The sequence below is a fragment of the Hemibagrus wyckioides genome, linkage group LG06, assembly GCF_019097595.1.
Source record: "Hemibagrus wyckioides isolate EC202008001 linkage group LG06, SWU_Hwy_1.0, whole genome shotgun sequence".
NCBI classification, from domain to species: Eukaryota; Metazoa; Chordata; class Actinopteri; order Siluriformes; family Bagridae; genus Hemibagrus; species Hemibagrus wyckioides.
In genome coordinates this window covers 6,711,240-6,737,912 of record NC_080715.1, presented here as the reverse complement: position 1 = coordinate 6,737,912, position 26,673 = coordinate 6,711,240, and the positions used below count along the sequence as shown (strand labels likewise).

Here is a 26,673-nt window from a genome sequence, read left to right as displayed (position 1 = left end):
TTTTTATTTCTTTGAGTTTTGACTAGTCTGCTATATAGTTTTTATATTCTGAAAAGTTTTTTTCCCCTAACTGTAGCATATAATTTTACTGTATCAGAGTTACGAATACTTGGAGTTTATCAGCAATTGCATAATACTAAATAGTTGGGCAGAGAACCATTAGTGTTATAACTTTTCAAGAGAGACTTTGAATTGGATCTAAATGTGTGCATGTGTATGAAGGTATTTATAACGCTGATAAAAATGAACTAGACGATGTTAAGAAATGTTCTTTTGTTTGTAGCATGCAATGACAGAATTCGACCAGAGGGGGTGAAATTCAACACTTTTCCATAACAATCTACAGTTTTTTACACTGTGTGATGAATTTCTAATGCTTTTTACTAGCTGCAGGTATTTGGAATACTATAATTGATATGGTCTAATTGATGGTATCATGACAAGGCTAATGAAGATTATATTTCACTCTAAAGGTCATGCTGATGGATACATTATACCCCCTGACAGCAGAGATAAACCCACTGTGAGGTGGACGGCATCATGTTCCACATCACCGATCACTACTGGACATGAAAGACTGTCGGTCGATGCAACCAACTACCCATCCGTGCATCTATCAGCACATTTTCCCACCTTCAAATATCTACTGAAAATCTATTCCTGTTCATCCATAACCTGAGAATGTGGCAGAAACAACAATTCCAGCCTCCTGGTGAGAGAGAAGCTTTGGCAGCTCAAATACAGCTTGTACATTTCTCTGTTTCTGACTTCAGTAAGACATATGAAAGGAGCTACACTGGAGTGAAAAGGCTCTCATCCCCTAACAGCAGGTGTAGCAAAGAAGAAAATAAAACAGACAGCTTCCTGTACAGATGTGCTGAGCAGCCATGGAAAGAGAGATTAAATAAATAAATAAATGTGTGCGTGTGTGTGTGTGTGTGTATATCAATCCATCTATTTGTTTGTTTGTTTGTTTAGGCTCCTGGATGATATTTTGATTTTTTTTTTCATGGTATTCTGTAGTGTTCTTAAAAAATGTCAATAAGAAAGGCTTTCACTTAGCAGCATAGCTATGCATAGACTTTACAGCAGAACAGTGAGGAACACCATGAAGAGCCTCAAAATGAAGAGATGGTAAGACCTGCAGATATGTGACCCAGCAGTACACCAAGCAATGAGACAAAGTCAAATATCCGAGGCAATATCCTCTCCTTGATAAAGACAGGGTTTCTTAATAAAAAATGATAAAATGTCTTGTCTAACTGACTGACTTAAGAGCTGATCTGTCCTGAGTGTCATGAGAAATTCCAGTGCAAGTGAAAAACAAGCAGCCAGTAGCATCTAAATGCACCACTGAAGATCAGAACAGTGATATCAGAATTGTTTCGGTGAGAATTTATATTCACATTAATGCGGGACCTGGACTGTAATGTAATGTTATTCAGTTACTCACAATCTTGGGCTTGTAAAACCACTCAGAATATGACTGACCACCATTCTAGTACCAATATTAAATATACAAATATGACATTTTGAAATAAATATTTTACAAAGTTCAGTAGAGGGCAGAAAAAATGTGCACAGTACATGGAGCAGTCAACATATAAGACAATATGTCTCTAAAGGACCATATTAATTATTCATTTTTATGAATTATTACAAAAGAGTTATGAAATAAGCTTCAGTTTGCATTTATTAATGTCTCATTGAACTAATATCAACCCTCATTTAAATAAAAACTAAACATATGCTAGGTTGTGTAAGGTTTCCTGGAGAACTTGCTAGAGTTTCTCTATCTCAAGGGTCTAGTGTCTCAAAGTTTTTATTGATATTTCAACTGGACACAGCTGGTGCAGTAAATAAACCAATGTTTCTCCAGGACCATGGAGCTACAGAAAACACAGAATAGTTTGCAAGTTCATATAATAGTACACAATAGAATATAAATGTTTTGAATAACACTAAAGGTTCGAAACAAAGAAAGAAAAAGAAAAAGGTATGAAAAAAACATTTAATTAAAAATGTAAGAAAAAACTAGACCTAAGTCTTTTGCCCAGCGTTTTCTCTTCATCTGTCCAGTTTAGGTGAACCTGTACCCACTGAAGCCTGATCTTGGCTAACAGGAGAGGAACCTGATGTAGTTTTCTGCAGTTGTAGCCAATTCGTGTCAACATTTGATAAGATGCCTTTCTGTTACACTTCCTGAACCAGTCTGGTCATTCTTCTCAGATCAACAATACATTTTTGTCCTCCACAGAACAGCCTCTCAATGGATGTGAATTTGTTTTTCACACCAATGTGTCTGGCATGCATAAAAAATTCCAAGGATATCAGCAGTTGTTTGTAATATCTGTCTGGCACGAAAATCCTCTCCAACGTCATTTAATGTTTTTTCCACACAATTCGGATTTTATGCATTGAACACATCCCGATATAGTGACCCTTGGACAGGTGATTTAAATAATCAGAAAAAAGTGAACTTTTCCTACATAAATATGTCATGTTTAAATTGTACTAAATACATTAGATACATCCCATAGCATCTTGGGTCTTTTTCAGTCCTTGTTTTAGTCTTTTGAATCCTGCGCTTCAACCCTCCCTACTTTTTTCCACCATCACGTCAATATAGGGACATTACGGTGATATCAGTCACCTTTAATATAAAATATGATGGTAAAAAGACAAATGATCTGCAATAATCTAGTTACAACACTTCATAAAGAAGACTTCATCACACCCCACTGCTTGATAAACTATAATTTTACCCATGAGTGAGAAAGTCCTTAATACATACCTTGGCATTGTAGGCTATAAAATGCTTGGCCAGGGCCTCGGGCGTATGCATCCATGATTTATCTAGAAAGAAAATGAGCATCATTAAATGGAGGCTTAAAATAGCTTAAAATATAATGCAAATGATAAAGCATCTCACAATACAGAAAGTGAATTAATTTCTAGTCAGTAAGTTGAACAATGTCCTCTAATTCGGTTAACAAGACCAAATGCCAAAATACACAGAAGGGTTATTACGATTATTGGCAGGAGGGGAGTAGGCTGGAAATCTTTTATTGAATTCTCTATTAAAGGGAATTGTTCGGTTTGAAACTTGCTGAATATGGAGAAAAATATTCACACCTGAGCTTTGAATAATTCCAGGTATACATCACATCTTTAAGTATTTAGATTTTTACTATGCTGATCCCCACTAAGTGTATTCCATTTCTGTCCGTAAGCCTAACAAGTCTTGAAAAAGCCAAAAAAGTTAAATGAGTGCAGCACACAAAGTCTATATACGGTCATGAGATGTTCAAAGGAAAAACAGTGCCAAAGTCAACATGTTTTTAAGAAAAGGGTTAGATTGTAATCAGAGAGGTGAATGAATGCTGATAAAAGCTGAATGAAAGCGGCCTGCTGAGAGGAGTAAAAAGGACATGCTGTGTTCTGCCAGACGATACACGTCTCCCCTGTGGAATACATAATCTCCGTGTTGATTTAACAAATGCTCTGGAATAACTATCACTGGAAATGGCTTTACATCCCACTGCTTCAGTTAAAAGCTAAGCACAGCACATGTGTTGTTCTTTTCATGAGATGGAGGTAAACACTCTGTTTTGCTTTAATGTTAGACTTGCTTCTTTGCGACTTTGATTTCAGCAAACTACATCATTAACGCTGATTTATTTCATATTGTTTTACTGCAGCTGATAACTAAAAGACTAAAAGTGTTTTGATGTGTCATGATGGCGGAAGGGCTTCAGAGTAAGTGGAAAACTGTATCTCTAACACTGTTCATTGGGCTGAAGTCAAAACTAAATGAAGAAAAAAAAAATATTCAGACATTCTCCATATTGACAGCAGAGAAAATAGAAGAAGAGGTATTATTGGAAATCTGTCCGTATAGATTAAGATGGTATTTAATAATCTGGGAGTCACTTCTGACTTGACATTCAGAGCGGCTGTTATTAATGTCAATAAGACTTTTTATGGGGCCTTAGTGATGATGTCCCCAAGATCCCAGCTCAAAAGAGGGGGTAGTCTTATATAAAAGAAAGAAGTATATAAGTATAATTTTGTATAGAGCTCAGAAAATCTTGGAGATATCATATTCTCATATTCTCTTATATCTCAAGTATTTTTAAAAAAATGACACTGTAATTATTATAGTTACATTAAATGTTTTTGAAACAAGTTAGTTTCTGTTCTCACTTATGTCACAGTAGCTACAAACTATATCAGAAATAGTCTTTCCTATGCCAGAATCTCCAGAGGTTTTTCCCTCTCCAGAATTATTTGGTTGAATTTAATAAGACAAAAAAATTGCAGTTTGTCATCTTACAGAGAAGCTAAAAAAACGTCCTGAAGAATTTTAGGAAAAACTGCTGACAGTAGGGACTCCTTCCTTAAGTGCAGAATTTCTATGACTTTTCCTCAAATAAATTGTCAACATTTGAAAAATTAATGTGATTTTTTTCTTGTGGCAAAAAAAAAAAAAGGTTCATGTGGTGTGTCTGCCATACAGTTAGCTTTTACTATATAAAAGCAAAATCATACTACATACAGCGTTTCTATATATAGATGAAATCAACACTTTTAGTAGAAATATAACTTTATAAAACATGATTGGCATTTCTTTTCTAACACAAGGAGTCCTCTCTCCCGAATTTGGCTCCCAGTTGGGTAACAGTATCATGTTTGATATGCTTGTAATGATTCCTATTAAAGTCCATTGCAACCTTGTGACAGCTTCAAAATCCAGGCATAAGAATGAATTCAGTACGTTCTTCTTTTGTCAAAGGCATTCTCCAAGGAAAATATATAACATAAAGTAAGTATGTAGGAAGGGTTTCTGGTAAATTCTGTAGAACAAGTGAATAATATATTTCTTGGTGTTTATTTACAAAATGCTCCATCAAAAATCACAATGGTCACATATTCCTGGTCACGTATTCCAGGAGGCTGTGGATAAAGCTCAACCTGCAGAGTGTGAAAAGCATAAATAAGACTCAGTGGACTATAAGTGACAGACAGATTCACTGCACATGTCTCAGAGAGAACAGAGAGCCGTAAATGTGACAAATCACCCAGAAGAAGCTGCTAAGATCTGGCCTCGTTGGTGGAGGTTTCCTTTCTGCGTCACAGCCTCACACAGACTGTCACACCTACATCTACCTTCAACAACGAGAATGCAGAGCTGTCAGGGTGAAATGGCTGCTTTCGGTTTAAGTAGCATGCTGTCAAAAACATTGCTCTGTGTTGATTCATACACTGAAAAGTGAGTAATAAATCAAATTCTCTGTTGCCCACGACAGTGCAGAGAGTCTGGGCTTCAACTATGAGTGTGTTACATATAAATCATGATTTATGAGAATAATTATGTGTATATGTTTGTGTGTATAATATGTGTGTGGGCGGGCACTTGCAATGCAATTAATCACTTGCTTTAGTAACATTTCTCAGTTTAAATAAATAATTAAATTCATTGAAAAATACATTGCAATTAAGGCGGTTTAGGAAATAAGTTATAATTTATTACAGCAATTATTATAAACTGGCTCGATTTCTTTTTATTTATGCCTCTTTATTAGCTTATTCAGTCTATTTTGGATTTTGCTGAGGTTTTTTATGATTGCTGCAGCCAAAAATGCTCAATATTCCTGAAGGTGTTTTCAAAATTTGTGATGCATCTTGTATTTTTTTTTTTTTTTTTGTGAATTTTCAAACTTTATGATATCTTCTTTTAAATCCCTACCAGTGAAGACACATATGCAATGACTTTCTATGAAAGCTGTACTCATGTTCGATGCCTGTGAATGGAAGAGGTTTTTGGCTGAATGCTAGTTGTTATGACATCACACAATGTGTCTCGCACCCTATAGTGTAACCTCGGCATACGGATTTAATTCATTATGGAGGAAGTTCTTAGGGTGAAATTTGTATTGCAAAAAAAAAAAAAAATTCCCATAAGAATTAATGTAAATGCAGATAATCCGTTCCAGCCACCCAAAAATATGACCAATATTACCAATGCGAAGCGTATGTAAATTGTGTGGCTGCTTATAAAGATCTGACCCAAGCCAAGCATTCCATGTCAAGGGCTCTCACAGGAAGTCGTGCCACCAAGCTTGGGCTAAAAATAGAACAGACCACCCATGGCATCAATCTGTGAGCAAAATAGACAGCTGAAAAATCACCTAGCTTTTGAACACATGCTGAAGGCAGCGCTGGTATTGCGGGTTAACTCTTTCCAAACAGCTTTCACAGACTAAAAAAAAAACCCCATAAAATTAATAAACCTGCTTCGGTTGGCTTCGCTTGGCTTTCCACTGATGCAAACAAGTTTTGAACAGCTCCCAGACATACGCACAGCTTAGCTGACATTCGGTTCAATTCATTCATATGCCAAAAATGCTTTGAATGCTGATGCAAATTTCTTGCAAAAATTCGATTCTTAAGGCAAAAGTTTGCAAGGGAGGGCATTTGTATGTCAAGGTTCTACTGTATCTGAAGATAATCTGCATTCAGTTTGAAAAATTGAAAAACTCCTCAGAATATTCTGGAGCTTGCTTCATTTTGTCTTTATTTTGGAGGTCGCAAAAGTGAAAAATCTTGGACGCGAGAAAATTTTATGTCCCAGACATGCCATATTGGTACTAAACAACGAGATTCCTTATGAAGACCTGATGGCCACTGATGGACATTAAAAGGTGTGCTTACTTCTTCTCTTGTCTAGAATGAGCCATGACTGTAAATGGTCAATTAGGGACTAATCAATGACTTGGCATTTCTATTTTTTTATTAAAAGAACATTATGTCCATTCCAATGGACGAAGGATCTGAAATTGTTAGACATTTAGCATTCTTCTCGGTTTTGACAATGATGTGATGGCAAAGAGGCAGCACAGGCATTTTAACAAAAAGAATAGATTAAAAAAAAAAATAGATTAAGTGTGACATATAAAAAAAGGCACATTTAGCTAACAAGGTTTTAGACATGTTTAGGTAAACTGATTTGTTGCGGCCATGATCATTAAACTGCCTCCTTACAGAACAAGATTTGCAGGCAGAAATCCAATACAAGGTTTGAACTACACAAATTAAAAAGAAACAAATAAATAAAGCATTTCCATGCCATTGTAGTAAGGTAAATTTATGCTTTTTGCAGGTGTTTGCAAGAATTCACAGTGCCACTGGATGGATGATTTTCATCTGCATACACTCTGATGCATACAAAACCGAATCATGGAGCAACAGAGTACTTTGTATGCGAGCAAAACAAAAAAATCTTTGCAGTCTGAAATCTTAAATACTTTTGCCAATATTCAAAGCATGCTGTGTTCGATTTCCTTTAAACTGCCTTGCCAGCATCTAACCATAAAATGTTAATCAAAGGGCCGGCAGATTTTTCCCTTTAGTGAAAGACGGATTGGACTTTTCAAAGTCACATCACTGGCCGTGAAATTTAATTAAGCAAACACCACTCTTTTTTCGTGACAGTGATGAAGTGTTTAAACTGTTAATTATATACACAGGGTAGAGGAGGAATACCTGTCCTGTAACTACTTCACACAGCATAAACATGTGTGTGTTTTTGTTAAAGACACAGCCTGACCAGGCAATCTACAGATCAATAATTAAAGTAATTATGCTTCCCTTTTACAAGGAAAATATTACAGCCAGGGGTTCACTCTGTGACAAAAAAAAAAAAAGCAGCTAAGAAATATAACCATCACACAAATCATAAATAGCTACACTGGCCCAAATTGATGCTGAGACATTTATGGTGTTGGTTGTTGTGGGACCACCAGCATTCATAAACCCAGAGAACAGGGCCAGACCGAAACACTCATTTTGAAGGTTTTGAAGGTTATTTTTCTCCATTAACTGAAGTAAAATGAATGAATTTGAACAGAAATCCTCAAATTCTTTACTTAAGTTCAATTAAGTCAATAATTTGATAATTGCACTTATTAAAATAAATCCTCTAATTAACGTTGAACAACAACCTGAAATTCTTCAGTCATATTAAAGCAGAAAAGCAGAAATTGAACTAAACTATTCCATTTAATTAAAGCAGTTCACAACCTTTTTTATGTCAGCTGGACCTTTTTGACCCGAATGATTTGCCTTAAGTTCATCTGAGACCTTCAGCAGATTAACGTGAAGTGAAACTGTTGCTTATTGAAAAAGATTTGTTTTACACATTTACAGATTTTGTTCATTTAACAGTGAGAAATTATCTTTGCACTTTATGTGGCTTGGACAAACTTTTGGTCCTAGCTCTGTGTTGTGTATATATATATATTTATTTTTTGCTGTGTTCCACTTCTCTATATACTGTAAACTAATACGTTATATACTTTCTTCTAAAGCTTCCGAAGCAATTTCACATGTGTTGACTACATGGTATGAGAATTCAAATACACCTTGTAGCTTTTGAAATATTATTATTTTATATTAAGCATGTCTTTTTCAAGCAAGAGGCTCAAAAATAGGTCTTAGTTTGAAAAGGATAATCAGTGCAACGTTTTTGGGCAGATTTTCATCTTTGGCTATACAGTCAATCAACGTAAGTCCGAAATGCCCCATAAAGTGTTGCCTATAATGACACTATGACACAACAGACAACGAAGTACTTACAACCTACCCAAATGTACCTATAATCCCCTTAAATTGTTATAATTAATATCGTTATTAGCCATTTTTCATTGTTACTATGTGACGGAGGGACCGACGTAAGGTTGTGTAAAGCACAGTAAATTGGATTTTATTTCTCAATTTAATATTTAAGGATGAGCGACATAAAGTCAGAAGGAAGTAGATGCATCATCATCAAAGTCTACAATTAAGATGCCTTTATGAATGTAAGTACAGAGGGTTTACCTCAACGTGCAAACTCAAGAACAGAAAGGCCAGGTTAGACAGTATGTCCAGTTCTACAATTAGATAAAAGTACATTTTAAAAATAATTATTTTACAAATCTCTTTGCTAATACTCCTCGTGTTTTTATGATGTACAATTATGACATATGTACTTTGAAATCCAATGCATTGATAGATTATACAGTATTGTACACTGATAAACTCATTCTCCATTGACCTTGACAAAACATGACTGCCACATCAGGACATTTTTCAAGTGGAAAAACTGAGCTCAAATGAGAAACATTAGATGGGAGAAGGAAGGCAATACTTCCTGGGAATTTGTTCATTATCAGTGAATAAAAAATCAAATCACCTACACACCTGTCAATCATTCCAGATATGCTGGAATTGGATTGGATATTTGGCAATTTTTAATTGGTGGTGCAAAAACAAGATTACTGTTTTTGGAATATATTCAAGTCATTTGGGGAATTACAATCTTAACATTTACATTTGTTTTCTATAGTCCCTCCATTCATGCAGTATTAAAAAACAATTGGAAAATTGATTGACAAGCAGCTTCATGGGCAGGTGTGGTCAGTTTCCTTGTTATTTCATAATAAATTAAGAAGATAAAATGTTGATAATTTGCTGTACCAAATGATTTTAGGTTTGGTACAGCAGCTGTTCATAAGAACTCATGAAATATGTTCATATAGGAGAGTTTAAATCAAATCACGTAAACACTGATCAATCGTTCCAGACATGCTGAACGGATAGTCGGCCATTTTTAATTGGTGGTGGAAAAACAAGATTGCTGTTTTTTGGCATATATTCGAGTCATTTTGGAGACTCCAATGTTAAAATGAAATGCATTTTCATAAAATGTATAAATGTTGCCAGGCGTAAACATCCAAATGATTGTGATGTATCCAGCAGTTTCAATGCCTTTGATTTAATGGACCAGAGCAATACTCTGAGCCAAACGCAGGACATCAGAGAACATTGGCATTAACACCATGAGCGACAGCTAAAGTAGTTTGTTGCATGTTTAACAAAAAGCCTTTGTTGCATTAGTGCTTAAATTCCCATTTCAGTTGATCTCTAAATGACAAACTGTGATATCATTGCAGCATTACGACAAGCTTCAGAATGATTTACAGCCAAAAGGCTGGTAATATATCGTAAACAAGCTCTTATAACAGACATTATAATGCAGCGCATCTACACCTATGCATCAATTTCGGTTTTGTAAGAGGCTATTTGCACTGAAAGCCAGAAAAATGAGCTTGGTGATAGCATTATAAGCATGGATATATTTAAAAACAAAATAGAAATGTTGAGATTCACCCAGAGTCATCATTAAGGCTAATTCATCCACTTTCGACTTTCGAATTGTTAGGCCACAATAAAGGCTCCTGTTATTAATATACCATATTATGTCATTAGCTTGTTACTGTAATAATCATCATTGTTTTTGCTGTTCTTTGCAATTCACCTCGATTCCTCCACCGGGTTTTGCTTAATGCTACAGCACAGAGAATTCATGGCATATGCTTAAAGCCAAAAAAAATAAAATACTGCTGAACATCTGACACAATACTAAGCGACGATATTAAATCAAAGACCTCCCATAATGACACTAATGGTTCTAAAGGAACACAAGATTGTTACTAATTACACTGTTTCTCCATCATTACTTTGCTCTGTAGTCATAAAAGACAAAACTGTGACTGCATGCATTAACCGAATACTTTTCCACTGTGAAACATCCAAGCACATCGGGGCCAAGCTTTTTATGTTCACTTTAGAGTTCATTATGCTCTAAATCCCGGGCACTGTGGCGATTTAACATTCTGTGTCTGCTAATTGGATGCACAGCTCTTGTATGCCGCTATGTTTTTCAAAGGGTCTGTGGCCAATTAGTGCATTTTGTGATCAGACAAACAGCTTTTTTCGGTTCCTCTCTTGCACCCAGCAGGCTGAAGGACCAGCGATCGAAATTAACAACAATTAAACCCCTTTATCAAAATTACTGAACAAAATGAGCACAGAGATATGGAGTCTCTTTGACTTAATGACGTGTGATTTTCAGAGCAGAGAAGGTACTTTTATATTTTTATGTTACTTTTTGGTTCGATGGTGAGTTGCTTAAATGGAGAAGGAAGAATTGATGTAAGGAAATGATAGATAGATAGATAGATAGATAGATAGATAGATAGATAGATAGATAGATAGATAGATAGATAGATAGATAGATAGATAGATAGATAGATAGATAGATAGATAGATGTGGGTGGTGGCGTTCAGTCACATGGACAGACAGACAGACAGACAGACAGATAGATATGAAAGCAAGCTTAAGCACACATTTCTCAGGCACATATATGGAGCTTTTAACACTTAACCCTGAGATATTATGGTTCTAAATCCTACTTTAACCCCAGGTAAAGGAACGTTTCACACTTGCAAATTAAAAGCAGGGTTAGCACTAACTTTTACCTGCGCTGTAGTGCCAAATGTGTACAGAGTAAAATGATGTGCTGTTAAAATGTTACCTCTAAATTCTTAGGCATTTGGCAGGCGCCCTCATCCAGACTGACTGACATTTTATCTCATTTTTTTATATAACTGAGCAATTGAATTTTCGAGCCTTGCTCAGAGGCCCAGCAGTGGCAGACCTAGGATTTGAAATCACAACCTTCTGATCAGTAATCCAACCCATTAACTGCTGAGCTACCATATCCATCACATCATATGAAAACCGAGACATAGCAACAGTGAACAAAAACTGCTCCGTAGAGTCAGATGGCAAAACACTAACCCACACGAAAATGAAGGCCCGTAGTGAGGGGGAAATTAGCAGAAGTTGGATGTCAACAAATGGTTGGTCAACTAAACAACAAACTTAAAAAAAGCAAAAAAGAAGGCTATGAAAGTTAACATTTCTTACTCGGGCACCAAATGGCAAATCTGCCCATTTTTTCTCACTGGTGTAAAAGCATGAGACAAGCCACTATTTAAAGCAGTCACACTGGAGTTATCCAATCAGGGTTGCTGATGCAGCAAATATGCAAAAAAGAAGAAGGTTAAGTCAAGGTTTAGGAATGTACAGTGTGAAATGTCAGATTTTGAAAAGTCAGGATTAGTTCTTAAGACCAGGTAAATTATGAACAGTGTGAAACCTCAAACAACACAACCCAGGATTGTATTTACCTCGAGTTTACCATCACCCAGGGGAACTATTTTAAGTGTGAAAAGCCCTATAAGAGGCAAAAATCTACAGATAATATCTATATATTCAAGTGATATAAACAATACTGTGTAAATGTCTTGCTCAGGTACAATTAGTACAGTTTTATAAGGAAATGAGTCTTTCTGAGAATCAGAAAATATGCCCCCAGAGAGAGACTTCACTTATTTATTTTTTTTAAATATAAAACCCAGCAAACTTTAAGATGTTTTTTGTCTGTTATTAACAATAAGAATAAAAAAAAGGATACTAAAAACAGGTATCTATAACTATTACACAGTACTGAATGTCAATTTTTTTAAAGTGCATTTATTGTTAACAGTTGTCATATGCTGCACTTATTATATTTCTATTTCTTATCATCATCCTCACTACTACTGCTAAGAAGAAGAAATTATTGAAAACCAGCTATGAAAAGTAACCATAATAAGTAAAGTGAATAAGTAAATAAATAAGTACATACAAGAAAGAAAGAAAGAAAGAAAGAAAGAAAGAAAGAAAGAAAGAAAGAAAGAAAGAAAGAAAGAAAGAAAGAAAGAAATTGTATTTGTATAGCATTTTTTAAATAGACATCGTCAGAAAGCAGCTTCATAAAAATATATAAATTCTGGGTATTATTATAAAATTGTAAATGTATCCCTAATGAGCAAGCCAGAGGTGACAGTGACAAGGAAACTGTTCCTCCAATGGCACAAGGAAGAAAGAAAGACAGATAATAGAACAAATACAAGCCTAGAGGAAAGACAGGAGACACTTTATTTGAGGTTCTGCATTCGGGAACCTTACCGTTTCTTCTTTGTTTTGTTTTTGGAACAGAAAGTAATGATTGATTACAGAAAATGTTGTGGTGTTTATTCGCTTACAGGAAGGAGCTTGTACATTTACAGCTTTAAAAACACAAGCTTTTAATAGTTATAAATAGTCTAATTTTCCTTCTCATAGTATGCCAGAGTACAGGGATTAATTAAAAGCTGCTTAACCAGTTAATTCAACAGCAACTTAACCCAAAAAAAGTTACTTACTGGTTCCTAAATAGTTAGATAATTTATCTAGTATAGATATCAGATAAATTGCTAGTGGATTTAGACTGCAGCGTTATGCTCAATCTCAGGTTTATTTTGAGATGGTCACCAACATCCAAAAATAAAATTTACTAGCATGCTAATGTTAGGTGTAAATGTTAATGTAAATACCAAATAACTCTAACTATCTAACAATTTTAGAGAACAAAACTTGGTTAGTTAAGACTAGAATATGTCCGAAAAAAAATTATCTAGGTAATGTATGGGAAATTAATTGTTTGTTTATGATCCATCCATATAACCTGTGATTAGCAGAGAGAATCTGGGACATTTGCCTTCAGAGTTTATTGATATTCTCATCAATGGTACCACCCTGACCATTTGCAGCTTGTGTCCTATAACCTGCAGTAAAAGGTCTTTTTTTAATAAATGAGCCGCAATAATCAATAGATTTATAATCCTTCAGTTCATTAATGGAAAATCCATGATGAACCGGGCATTCGAAATACCATTCAGAATACGGTCTTCAAATCCGCTGACCTTAAAATGCCCGACCAGCTCATTACTCTACATTAATAATTCTGCATAAAGAGAAAGAGAATCTTCTTCAGCTCACCCCGCTGCTCTCTCTCCGTCAGATTTATGCCACTCTAATGCCATATTTAGCCTGACATGATATTGACCGGCTGTAATGATGAAATGCCACAGAATGACTCTGCTGACTTTAGGTGCGCAGACGACACATCAGAAGATCGACTCGCTTCCAGTGTCATGCTCGTAACCAGTCCTGCTCATTATCTCCCTCAAGGAACTGAGCGCTAATGAATGCATCGTCACACAAACGATTAGAGTTTTCCCTTCAGTAAATGTCACTCTTGTTGTGGTCCTGAAATGGCTGGCTGGACTTTTGTCTCTGAGTGAAAAGGGTCTGAAGGCTGTTTTCATGCCATATTGACCAGGGTGGTGTCATGGTGTGTCTGAGAAACAACACGGCTCTGTGTGCAGGCATCTGATATGGCGGTGATGTCGGTGCTAGACACCAGGACAGTGCTGTCCACTGCTGGAGTCTCTATTACTAACTATTTTTTGTACCATACTATCTATATATTTATCTGAATATCTGTGTCTTTATTTATATCTATATGAACATACCAAGTGGTTTTTACATAAGATAAGATGAGATGAGATGAGATGAGATGAGATGAGATGAGATGAGATGAGATGAGATGAGATGAGATGAGATGAGATGAGATGAGATGAGATGAGATGAGATGAGATGAGATGAGATGTGATATTGCACATGGTGTGATATACCTACTGCATTTTTTTTTTTACATTTCTATGTTTTCCATCAATTTTGACTTCTGTTTCTTACTAGTAATTAATTATTAATGGTAAAATGACCTGTTGATTAGAAATGACAGAAAGGAGGTAAATTAAAAAGTAAAGAAAAGGCAAAAAAACACAAAGACCACCTTCTGAGTTGTCCCAAGATTGCCTCCTGTCTCTTTTATAACTTTAAAAAAAATATATCTCTTGTAACAACATTTACACCTCAATATACATTCAAATAATTAAGGCATTTTACTCATGTGCAAACTTGTTTATTGTATATTTATTTTTCAGTGTACTGTTTCATTCCTAATCCTTCTTATTAAACTTCTTAAATTAATTCCTTCATAGTTTTATGTTTACATCTCCTGTCTGAAAGTTGGCCAAATTAAATTTTGGTGTATTGTACACGATGACAATGAAGTACAATATCTGACTATTCATTTACAGCATTTGGCAGACATCCTTAACCAGAGAGACTTACATTTATCTCATTTATACAACTGAACAGAAGAGGCTTAAGGGCCTTGCTGAAGAGCCCAAAAGTAGCAGCTTGACAGAAGCGGGATTTGAACTCACAACTTTCCAGTCTGTAGTCCCCTGAGCTTCACTTCCTCACAAAACTCCCATGATCATAGAAGGATGAGTTAACAGGAAATAAAGGACAGGTTCACCTGAGATTAAAATCCGGGACCTCTCACTGCCTTCACTAAATCAGTGAGAAGGTAACTAATGCTCTGGCTAATAATAAAACACTAACATTGGTGGAACAAGGCGATGGACTGAGAGAAATCATTCAAATTACATCAGGAGACACTTCTTAGAATGTGCCCTGGAAAGGAACCAAGGCCATGATCAGCTTGAAATTCAGCTGTCAAGTTTAACACACAAGCCTAGGTTTGTTTTTATTTAAATGTACCTTTTAATCCAGTAGCAATTATCGAGGGTCTTGATGGTTTTATCGGAAATCTGATGTTCACAGGTGAGAACATGTGTTCCAAGTTTTAAAAAAATGCTATTAAACAATTAATATTTCCTTTGTGTTGATTTACAAATCAAATGAATTGCATCTAATTATCCATTATTACAAGTTTCACTCTTAAAAAGGAAATAAAGTCTGCACTTAGTCATTCTTTTGTAATTCATTCGACAGCCCTAATGAGAAAAAAAAAGACTGCATTAATCAAGTTAATTCAATCATTGTGGAAACTGATGTACGCATTTGACTTGACTAAATTCGGTTAATTTTTTTATAGTACATTTTTTATAACTCTACAAATGGGATTTAAAAAAAAAAAAAAAGCCAAAGAATCCCTTCTGGTTTAGGCCACACCCACTCTGGGTTGTAACTGTAATTCAAACACAGATTCAGATTTTTGGAGCATTAAAAAATTCGGATTCAGATCCAGATTGTGGAATTATGTTACTTGACACTATTGATGTTTCAGACCTAAGCCAAATTTGCGGAGTCATTATTTAATTATCAGATTATAACTGATTTTGTGTAACCTTTCCTCAGGATTTCTGTTTATTCACATGTGATAACAATGGAACTGATCCTAAAAATCCTGATCTGAAAAGAGTAATGCTCAGTCATCATCATAGGAGGAAGTTTATATGAGTCCTGAAACTATGAGATATCTGCATATGCTGTCACAAAAACCAACAACAACAAAAACCTATAATGCTGTCTTCAAATTATCGTAAACATCAATTTCCCACTAGGAAGCTAGCTGCACATGAATTATCCCTCAAGTTGTAATTACAACTGAGAAACTCTGAGATAATTCTGTCAGAATAAAAGAAGAAAAAAAAATGTATGAATAAACCTGTTGTCAATCATGTTTCATGCTCTATCTGAAAACAAAGCATACCCGTAATTACCACTTTAGAAGTGGGAAGTCGGATCGTTCTGATAGCACATAAAGCCACCGTTAGTTCATGCAACAGCAAACAGACTTTACTCAGATATTTTTGTATTGAGGCAAAGGATTATTGTTGATTCTTTACCATTTTGCAGCAGACTTTCAAAAGAACCAAGTTATATGGATGGAAATCATATGGTAAACAGATGCAGGTTTATTAAAATCAGGAAAATCAGAGATGCAACCTGAGAAAAAGAAAAGTTCCCCATCAGCTTGCTCTATGATTACAGACTTTATTTCCTCTGAACATGTCAGATGAGACTTAACAATTCTGCACACAGAAATCTGTAGCAATTTATACAAAGCCACCTGACACCCACACAGAGTTTGGTCTCATCACATACAATAGTCATTAATTCATTTGGGAGGGACGGATGAGGACAGGTAGAGGGACATGCATCAAGCTGCAGGTGGAGATGATGGGTTATTACAGATGCTGTAGACAGAAATGTGAATGAGAAATGAGAGAGAGACTGACAGAGAGGAAAAAGACAGAGACCTTCTCTGTCATGCCTCATTTTTCTTTGGTGGGTTCTTGGCTGTTTTGCTCTAGAGTGACTTGTTAGGGTCCCTATGACATTCAGAGTTGCAGTGATGGAGTGAAAAGTGCAGAAAAGGGCACGGAAGAGAGCCGACGCAATCGCTCACCTTTTTTCCTGTTAAACGGACGGCTCATGCTGGAAAATGTGCAATTTCAAGATAAACGTGCCACTCGAACCTGGAAAAACGAGAACAGACATTTGAAATCAAATAAAGTGCACTAAATTTGAAGAAAGGAACTTTTTAACAAATCAGATCAAGGGGGTGGGAAACTGTCACATTCATGTATGTAAAAGCATGCAGCACAGGACTGTGCATTTATTTATTAGCTCCCCTAAAACCACCTGAGCAAAACCAAAAAAAAGAAAAGAAGGAAAAAAGAAAAAAATAAATAAAGAAAAAGTTTTACTTTTCCTAAGCATTATTTCACAGACCATTTTATCTACTTAACGCATGAAGAGATAAGCAATTATTTAGCCTCTGTCTCAAACTGAGCCATTAATCGTTTACACTTGTTGGTTCAACTCTGCAAACTATTCGACATCTTTGTTTCTCATATTGTTATTGATTCATGTCCCCTAAGCAACCAAGCAGCAGTTCAATACTCATTTTCCTGTGAATGAACTACAAAGCTTGACGAAAAGGAAGCGAGACACAGAGATGGCATTTTGACAGATTAAATTAGCATTATATCCTCCGAGCCTTGGGGAAGTCACAGAAAAAAAAGAGTAAGGCTTTAATTAAAAGCATCTAATTCACTCCCACAACACATTCCTGTAACCAGCTCAGTGCCTCTCTGCCTTAAAGCACAATCTTATTCCTTTATTTATGTAGTGCTTTAATTAAATATATATAACTTTTACTCTTTTTACCAAGTTTTTACTATTGCTAGTGCAGGAATTATTCTTCCCAGACATATATGTATGTATATCTATATAACTCCATGTTTCTTTTCTGTTCTGACTCTCAGATGGATATAAAAGAAGGCTGTATTCATCCTATTATGGACAGTGTAAATTGTCTGTGACTGGAAGCCCTGACCACCATAAATTCCCAAGTCTAGATTTACAATTTATGTTCATTTCCTTGCCTTCTATTGTCTCAGTGAGTCAGAATCACTCCAAGATTTTAAGCAACGAGCTGAGAAAGATGGACGGGGAAATTTGTACATTTGTTTTATTTCTAAACTCCTATGCTAGTGCAGTTTGTGTTAAATGAATTATGTCAAAAAATCAACCTATTTTCATATAGCACAAATCATTACAAACAAATGCAAGGTGTAAGGATTATGGGCTAAAGTTGGCCATTCATCTCTTTTTTCCAGAGGTCCTAAAAATGGAATTTGCTCATGTTTTGTTGCGTCCATGTTATTAAATAGTGTCCATAGTATTAACTGTCTTGTCACCCTCACAGTGGTGGTTAATATGAAGCTCATTTGAAAGTAGACACTCAGAGATTTAAGGATTTGTAGTTTTTCATAAGAATTTCAGTGTTTACCTAGCTGACTAGGGGCAATATATTCACAGAAAAATCTTCAAAGTAAATGCTGATATCAAACACATTTTGCCCCAAGTGTTTGTTCATAAGCAGCTAAACCCACTAAAATTCTGTGTAAGGTTATCCAACAGAGGGAAAAACACATGTCTTAAACTGAAAGCCAAAATGAGTCGTGACTCATTTTATATCAAACTCACAGCCAGGAAACCATTTATTTGTTTACATTGATTGGAAATGTCCCATAAGTCAATTTATGTTCTGCCATTGTACTGGTAAAGAGTTAATGCACCCTGATGTCACCCTCAACCATAGACACAAACAAATGGCATAACACTTAGAGCTGGTCCACTAATCTGATTGGCTCAGTAGCGTTCCAAGCATTTTTCCTGTTTCACAAACCAAAAAAATGCACAAAAACCTCTCAGTTCACTTATTTTTCCTATTTCCTGTTTAGAAATTAGTTCTGAGTTTAAAGAATTAAACTTGAATCCAGTTTATTGAAAAATACTACAAAATCCTTGAGTAGCAAATAGCAAAGCATGTCTTTCCAAATGTGGAGTCAGCTTCACTGTACTCCCAGAAGCCTCAATAATTTAGTACCTTAACCTGATTCAACTGACTTTAATTAAACTCATGACCATGAAGCAAAAATCTGAGTCTAGATTGAATGATCAAGATGAAACGTGTGGTAAAGCATGAAGAAAGATTTTTTGGGATGGTATGAAGAAGTCTTGAGAAGCCCAGATGTTAAAGATGATGCCATCATCCAGTAAAGTTAATAATGAAAAATATCAATTTATATTCACCAATTTATTAGGTTTTTGATAACAGTATTCCAAAATACCTTAATAAAAGTACAAAAAATTGAAACTACTCCATTTCAGATTTTTCTAACTTTTCCATACAAAAAAAAACCCTATCAATCATGTTTAATTAACCGTCGTCACAAGTCTCATAACCTCTCAAAGAAACATCCAGAAGCTTCTACACTACAATGGGAACAAGAGCCTAAAATCTGACATTCAAAATCATACAGTTCATCTAGAGGGCAGGAAATTTTCACTTTCTCCACACTAGCTTTGTACTGGATAATGCTTGACAACTATTAAGCTCAATTTGTAAGTCCCTTTTGGATAAAAGCTTCTTAGGAATGAATTAATTATAATGGAGCTGAACAAAGAAATGAATGCGTAGTCTTGAACAATTTACTCAGTCAGGGGCCCTGAGGCTATTATTCATATAAATGTAGGCAATGGTAGCTCGGTGGTTGAGGCTCTGGGTTTGATCAGGAGGTTGAAGGTTCAAGCCTCACTACTGCTAGAGTGCAACTGTTGGGCACTTGAGAGAGGTCCTAAACCTTCTCTGCTCCAGGGGTATGTATCATATCATTTCTAGCAAGCTGGGCTTTAAAATTAGTAGTATTTACTATATGTATGCATGCTGCAGTTTCCACAAAGGGCACAGTGTTGCAGTATATCCAGAAAATTACAGTATACCACAAAATACAGAATGAAAAGAATGTTTTATTACCTAAATGACAAACAGAGAAAGGTATTGACAGAAACAAGGAACAGATATTTTTCAGCCAAATGTCACTCCAAATGAAACAAATGTTCCATGAAGTCAAGTTCTAAACAAACACCATTTCTCTAGCCATTTCTCAACATTAAAACAGACAACCTGGGTCGTTTCATTCAGCATACAATACACTCATAGAAAGCATGCCATATAAAGGTCATAAAGGCAATAAACACATCTGAGCTATCGGTTCCATTCATTGACCCACTGTATCGGCTACATACAGGATGAATCGTTAAATCGGGAACATTTAAAGTTGTGTTGTGTCTGCTCCGGAGACGGTACATCAAGTCAGAATTATCGGGCACAACAGGGTGAGTTATATCTCGCCCATTCCGCTCGACATAAAAGCGTCCTTCTTGATAGATAGTAAGGGAGCTAGTGCTGACCAGATCATCTCATTTAAAGAAAGAGTCATTTAACGGGATGTAAGTGGGGAAAGAGGAAGAAGGGAAGCAATATAAAAGAAGAGATATGGGCTTATATACATTAAAGAGTGGAGAACAGATGGTAAAGGTGTACTGGTTGATAGTTGTACTGTTCTCACTGTTAGATAATATCTAAATATCTGAAGAACATAATGAAAGTAGTTAAATTAAAGTAACCAAAGTGTCTGAGAAAGTTGAACTGAAAATGAGCTGGTTGTGTTTTGATCCCTGCTACAGTGAAACCTCAGCATACGGATGCCCTCTCTTACAAATTTTCGCCTTAAGAATTTAAATTTTGCATCGGCATTAGAAGCATTTTCGGCATACGAACGAACTGAACCGAACGCCGGCTAAGTTGCACGGACATCTAGGAGCCTACAAAATTAAGAGTCAATCGAAGCGAGTTTAAAAATTTAACAAATATTTTTTTCAGTCAGCAAAAGCTGTTTCAAAGTCAACCCACGATACCAATGTTACCTTCAGCATGTGTTCAAAAGCTACATGATTGTTCGAGCTATTTTTGTTGACAAATTATTGCCATTGTTGGTCTGTTCTATTTTTAGCCTAAGCTTGCTGGCATGACTTCCTGTGAAGACACATGACCCCAATATTGATAATATTGGTAATATTTTTGGGTGGCTGGAACGGATTATCTGCATTTACATTATTTCAAGTGGCACAATTCGTATCTAAAGATTCGTACCTAAAGAACTCACCTCCAGAATGAATGAAATTTGTATGCCAAGGTCCTAATGTATATGTCACTGCAGACAAGGTCATGGTCCTGGCAAGAGAACCAGTGGTGAACTGGTGAACCAGTGTCCACCAGCAAGTCCTTCAATGGAATCCTAATCGATCAGGCCAAGAAGTTTATATACATGAGGTCAATGGTCCAAGAGAAGAAGTTGCATCCATAGGGAGGATTTACAAGATCGGCCAGGGTTTGTTTTGCTCAACTGGTAGCCTGCTGTAAATCTTGACATTGGATACCACTTTCTTGGTTTGTTTTCTTTTGAATCTACCACAAGCTTAGCCTTGATCGAGTGGTGCATTCAAAAGAAATAAACCTATCCATTAAGGCCAAGGTGCAGATCTTCAAAATGCTAATTTTCCCCATTACTGCTGCATGGAAGCAAGACGTAGGTGCTGCTACAGTCAGGCATGATTACATTTGAGGTGGTATTTGCAACAATGAACATCACCTTCGGAATAAGGTCATTAGACAACGATTTGAACTACAACCCACAAGTCAGGAGGTTTTGAATCCAGAATTGAAGGTTGCCATAATGTGGCCATGTGAGTTGGATGAACAGCAACCGGATACCATACAAACTTTTCTGGAAACTTCTTTCATCCATACAGTGGAAAATAAAGCAATCATCACATGAAATAAGGTCAGAGACCCAATCGTTAAAAAGCTAGTTTAAATGTCGTCCTTGATTACAATCATGGAGAAGAAATATTGTATCAAATTCACTGGCTCTGATAGCAACATTCTTTAAGGTCACATCATCCAGATAATAGTCAGGGACCAAAAGATAGACTTCCAACCTAAAAGCCTTCAATCCAAAATACAAATATGGAAGAATACAGCAGTCTGCTGGTGAAAAAGCAAGGATTTGCTGTGAATTGCCAAATTAAACAAACAAAAAAGGGATGATGGGAAGTTAATTAAAGCTAGTAAAATTGGCTAACTCTTTACCAAACAAACTGGAGGAAGCATATCAGCTATCTCCAGAAGGCAAAGCTTCATGATTATGTCCTGGATATACATAGGAGGTGGAGTCAAAGCGTAAACAAATCAATATTTCATTAGTTTATCTTGTAACAGCTCTAGACAAACTTTTAAACATTTTTACAAAGCATCTTCCAGCGATATTAAGCGCCTCATTAAATTTCTAGGTCTGGCAGGAAGTTTATAGTTAATAAGCTGTTTTTAATGTACTTCATCTAGAGTGCATCACTGGCAAAGTCAGAGCAAAGGATTCTCTCAGCTGCATTGCTACATAAATCTTTTATCATGAACAGAGCCAGCGATGGAGCCAGGACATATTTCTGTGCTCCCTGAAGTCCTTCACGGAGCAGCGCAGAGATACTGAGTGCCACTTGCCAAAACCTTATCAGACCTGGTACTAAAACAGAACAGAAAACAAGACCGCTGCTGAGGCGTGTTTACGGCCAATTGAGCTGTCAGAAACTGCGACATGGAGTCAAGTGGACAAGGACGGCGGGATCTTGACCGAGCAGGTGCATTTATGATGCAAGAGCCATGTGAGGCATTGCAATAAACTCATGAGGTGACTTAAAAAAAGGAGGAGGAATCAACCACAACTACTATTTCCTGATGCAATACAGAGGAAGGTGGAAAGATCAGGACACAGTGAAAGGTCACTTTGGTCACTTTCTCTACAGGGATTTTTATACAGGTTATTGTCATAGGAAGGCATTTCATGGAGTTTTCAGTATGAAAGAAAAGAGAGGAAGAAAATGAGAAACCTGCCCAAAAAATAAATTCAATATCAGTTTGCCACCTGGGTCCTTACCTGGGCTGTGCTGCCGGTCACTCTGATTGACAGCAGCTGTATCAGCATGTGTTTTATCACTTCCTGACTCACCCTGACCTAGGAAACCTTCAAACCTCCCTCTGGAATCAAAACGCAACTCGACCTGCCTGCCCCTTCCCACCACTCTCCAAAATGACACCGAGAAAGACACTTTAGTGATAAAATACTGTCTGGAATGCAAACGAATCTGGTCAACAAACTGCAAAACACATTTCACGATAAAACGTTAGAAATTCAGGGAAAGGGGGAGGGGGTTTACAGGTATAAATGCTTTATATCACCACATCTGCCGAGTGAAGCATGACTCACTGTTTGTCATTAGTCCTTTCATGCATATTAAAAAAGTCTAGGGGAAAATAAGAGCAAAAAAACTGCAGAGTAGAAAGTTATGTTAGAAAAGAAGAAAGCAAAGAGAAAACTTGAAGCTGTCTTGACAACACAGGGAAGCATAAATCTTTATTAGTCACCCCGAGCATATTAAAAAAGTCTAAGAAAAACTGCAAACTTTGGGGTAGAAGGTTATCTTAGAACAGAAAACAGAGCGAGAGAGGCGGAATTCAGCAAGAAGTAAATCGAATACTTTTATGGCTTTCTTGACAAAGCAGAAAACGATTATTTCTTTAACACTGCATCCACTGGGGCTGTTTTCCAAGTAGAAATAGTGAGCTCCTTTGACCTTGTGAAATTTTCAGCAGTCAGTTACATCCAGTTAGGATATAAAACAATTTCGAAAATTTCCCAGTAAAAGAGCGTGAGCAGAAAAAATCAGCAGCGCTGAAGTACACAAACCTGAGCTGTGTGTGTGTGGATGTGAGGCAGCATCGAGCACAAAAACAAGCATACATGCATGACCACGCCAACCGCTCGCCAACAATCCGAACGTCAGCAATAATCTTTCGCTGCAAAAGAATCTTGTGTCAGCTCTGGAATTTGGCTAAACCTTCACAGCGAGCTGTTTACGGATGCGACTCCCTACATTCCTCACATGGACTGGACTGACCATAAACAACGTCCAGGCAGTGTGCTGGGGAAAAAAAAAGAAAATGAAGGCAAACTTTCTTACCAACAAGTAGAAAAACAGCACTCGGTACTGTGTGCCAAGGCGAGACAACTAACGAGTAGACTTTCATAGGAACCCGCAGAAGAATGAGAGACAGGGTGAGGCGAGTTATACTCTGTGTGTGTGCGTGTGTGTGTGAGAGAGAGAGAGAGAGAGAGAGAGAGAGAGTGAGAGGGAGAGAGGGAGAGAAAGAGAACGAGAAGGAAGGATAGTGGGGAGGAAGTTCCAACGGTGCTTAATAGTTTTCAGCTGTGGGCCAGATGGGGATGCGTACAGGAGTGCTGTGAGTAAAGAAAAAAGAAAAAAACCAAGAGGAGGTTTGTACTGCATTAGCGGGTTTAAAATTTCAGGTCTGACAAAAATATAAAAAATAGAGTCATGTATATGCGTGTGAAAAAAAGACGGACAAACGAAAAGCACACGAAAAAAATCCCTCAAAAACATTTTTAACCACAAATCTGGATCTTTTCTGCTGCAGGATTTTGTAGGAAAATTTAAAAAAAAATATAAACCAGGCGAGGGAGACAGGACAAAAATATTACATCAAGATTCTTAAGGACAAATTGTTAGGAATAGTTTTGATCACAAACTGCCAGCAACTGCAGTCAGTAGTGCTGCCTTAAAAATATGTTCTTAATGATAAATAATCTCATAGTATTGTTAAAAAAAAAAAAAAAATTAATTATTCATTCCTAATTCATAATATGTGCATTTGTACATAAAATTAGTTTTATTGATGCAAAAATAAATAAATAAAATTAAATACTGGAAACAGGCCTTATTTTTCTACAAAAAAATAAACAAAAACATTACATCAGCTGCTTTTATTAAGTTTATAATTCAAAAAAAAATCTAAAAAGTTATCATGAGAGCTGAAAAAAAGTTTACTGTGGCATAATTTAATTTATTGATCAGATACAAACAGGAGGCTCAGTATTTTAATCTTTTAAAGAAAGGAAGGTTCACAGGGAGTCTTGAAGATTCAAAGTGCTCATCAGGATCCCAGGAGATGCTCCAGAAGACGTGTGAGCAGGAGGTTGTTACTTTCATGCACAAGTGAGCGGTCAGATGTGAACCTCGCAGAACAAACAAAGACCACGTTAGCATGAATGTACGACAATCCTTGGGAACTGCCTGGTCACGGTGCCGGAGCTGTGACCTCAGGTTCTGGAGTCTCTCCAGGATGTTGCAAAAACTCAAAAATCTGGTTTTTTTTTATTATTTGTTTATTCAATTTGGTGAAATCACAAGCACCGGATTGTTCTTTTAAAATCCTCCCAGTGAAGACACATGTATAATATGATGTTCCACGCACATGAATGGAGAGTTGTGGCTCAAAGCTCATTGTGATGATGTCACACGACACCTCTCCTTATTTTAATGTTTTTTTTTCTTAATTGAGTATGATTCTGTGTTAATGTCAATGATTGCAACATCACAAAATCGTGGTGGGACTTAAACTGGACTGATGGAGATTTGAGGGTGTTTATTATTAAATTCACACATCATGCTGAGACTTGTGAGGTTTCTACATGTGTTTCCTAGTGATTCAAAAATAAAATAAAATAAAATAAAATAAATTTTAAATAAATAAATAAGTAGGCTTGTGTGGCCTATTGTTTGTTTTCCTGCTTTTAATTTGAAGACAGATAGAGATTATTTAGAGCAGTTACCCGATCCAGATCCAGATCAAGACAGAGATGTTACACCACTAGAAGAGAAAATATAACTCACTTCTTCACTCCTGGATCTTCCAACCTTGTGCTTTAATCTACGAAAACATTTCAAACATTTCTCACGACCCTGCTGAGACTCAGTCAACGGGACACCAAAAAGCCTGTGGTCAGTGAGGAAAAAAAGGTGGAGGGAGGAAGAGAAATCCCCCGAAACGTGGAGGCAACGTGTTCCAACATGTTCCCCAATTCAATTTTCCACTGCAGCTGCAGAACAACTTGAGCACAAACACGAGAGGGTCGGACGATCTTCTGAGCAAAACATACTGTCGTCTAAAAACCTGCACTGTTATCAGGATCAGGGATTTTTGGAGTAAAAAAAAAAAAAAAGGCAGTACCAGGCTCCATTTACACACAGAAAGCTCTCGAGTGCGTTGTGTATGGCCCCTGAGTGGTCTGGGTGGTGGCGTGTTAGTCTTGGCATTGCAGTGATGATGCAGACTTCAGCACATTCTGCTCTCTTTATTTTTCTCGAGTGTGGGTTTTTCTTTTCATTTTCTTCTTCTTCTTTTTTTTTTTGCTTTCCGTCATCTCCACCACTCGGTCTTGTGTGAACAGCTGTGGGGACGGAGGGGGAGAGGAAGAAATCCGGGCGTTTAAATGTGTGCCAAATAGTTTTCCATTCCTCAAGGTGCTGTGTGGTGGTAAAAACTAGATATTCTACGCACCAGGCTTCTCGTGAAGTGTTTTCATGATGTCCTGTGCACCTGGACAGCATTATAGAAGAATCTAAAGAACAGACGACGGCGATTGATGGACTGTGCTCTGGACGTGGGATCAAAACATATTGCGGTGGAAAGCAACAAGCAGCAGAGGATTTTAAAAAATGCCCATAGTTCAGTGACTTTAGTTTTGTAACCATGATAAGTCAAATGTTGT

The 26,673-nt window shown here is 36.6% G+C and overlaps 1 protein-coding gene across 7 annotated transcripts in view; it reads right to left on the bottom strand.

Moving 5' to 3' along the window:
• Positions 1-26,673, bottom strand: part of gulp1a (GULP PTB domain containing engulfment adaptor 1a) — a 144,697-nt gene that overhangs the window by 16,174 nt on the left and 101,850 nt on the right. For 4 of the 7 annotated variants that reach the window (XM_058392934.1, XM_058392930.1, XM_058392936.1 and 1 more), the window contains exons 3-4: positions 17,043-17,112; positions 2,795-2,856 (exon numbers count right to left, since the gene is read on the bottom strand). In XM_058392934.1, the coding sequence (XP_058248917.1) occupies positions 2,795-2,856; positions 17,043-17,070 (90 nt within the window). In that variant the 5' untranslated portion in view covers positions 17,071-17,112. Of the gene's footprint in view, positions 1-2,794; positions 2,857-17,042; positions 17,113-22,980; positions 23,119-23,790; positions 23,981-24,064; positions 24,222-26,673 lie in introns of those variants that run through there. The other 3 variants (XM_058392931.1, XM_058392932.1, XM_058392933.1) reach the window with 3 other exon arrangements.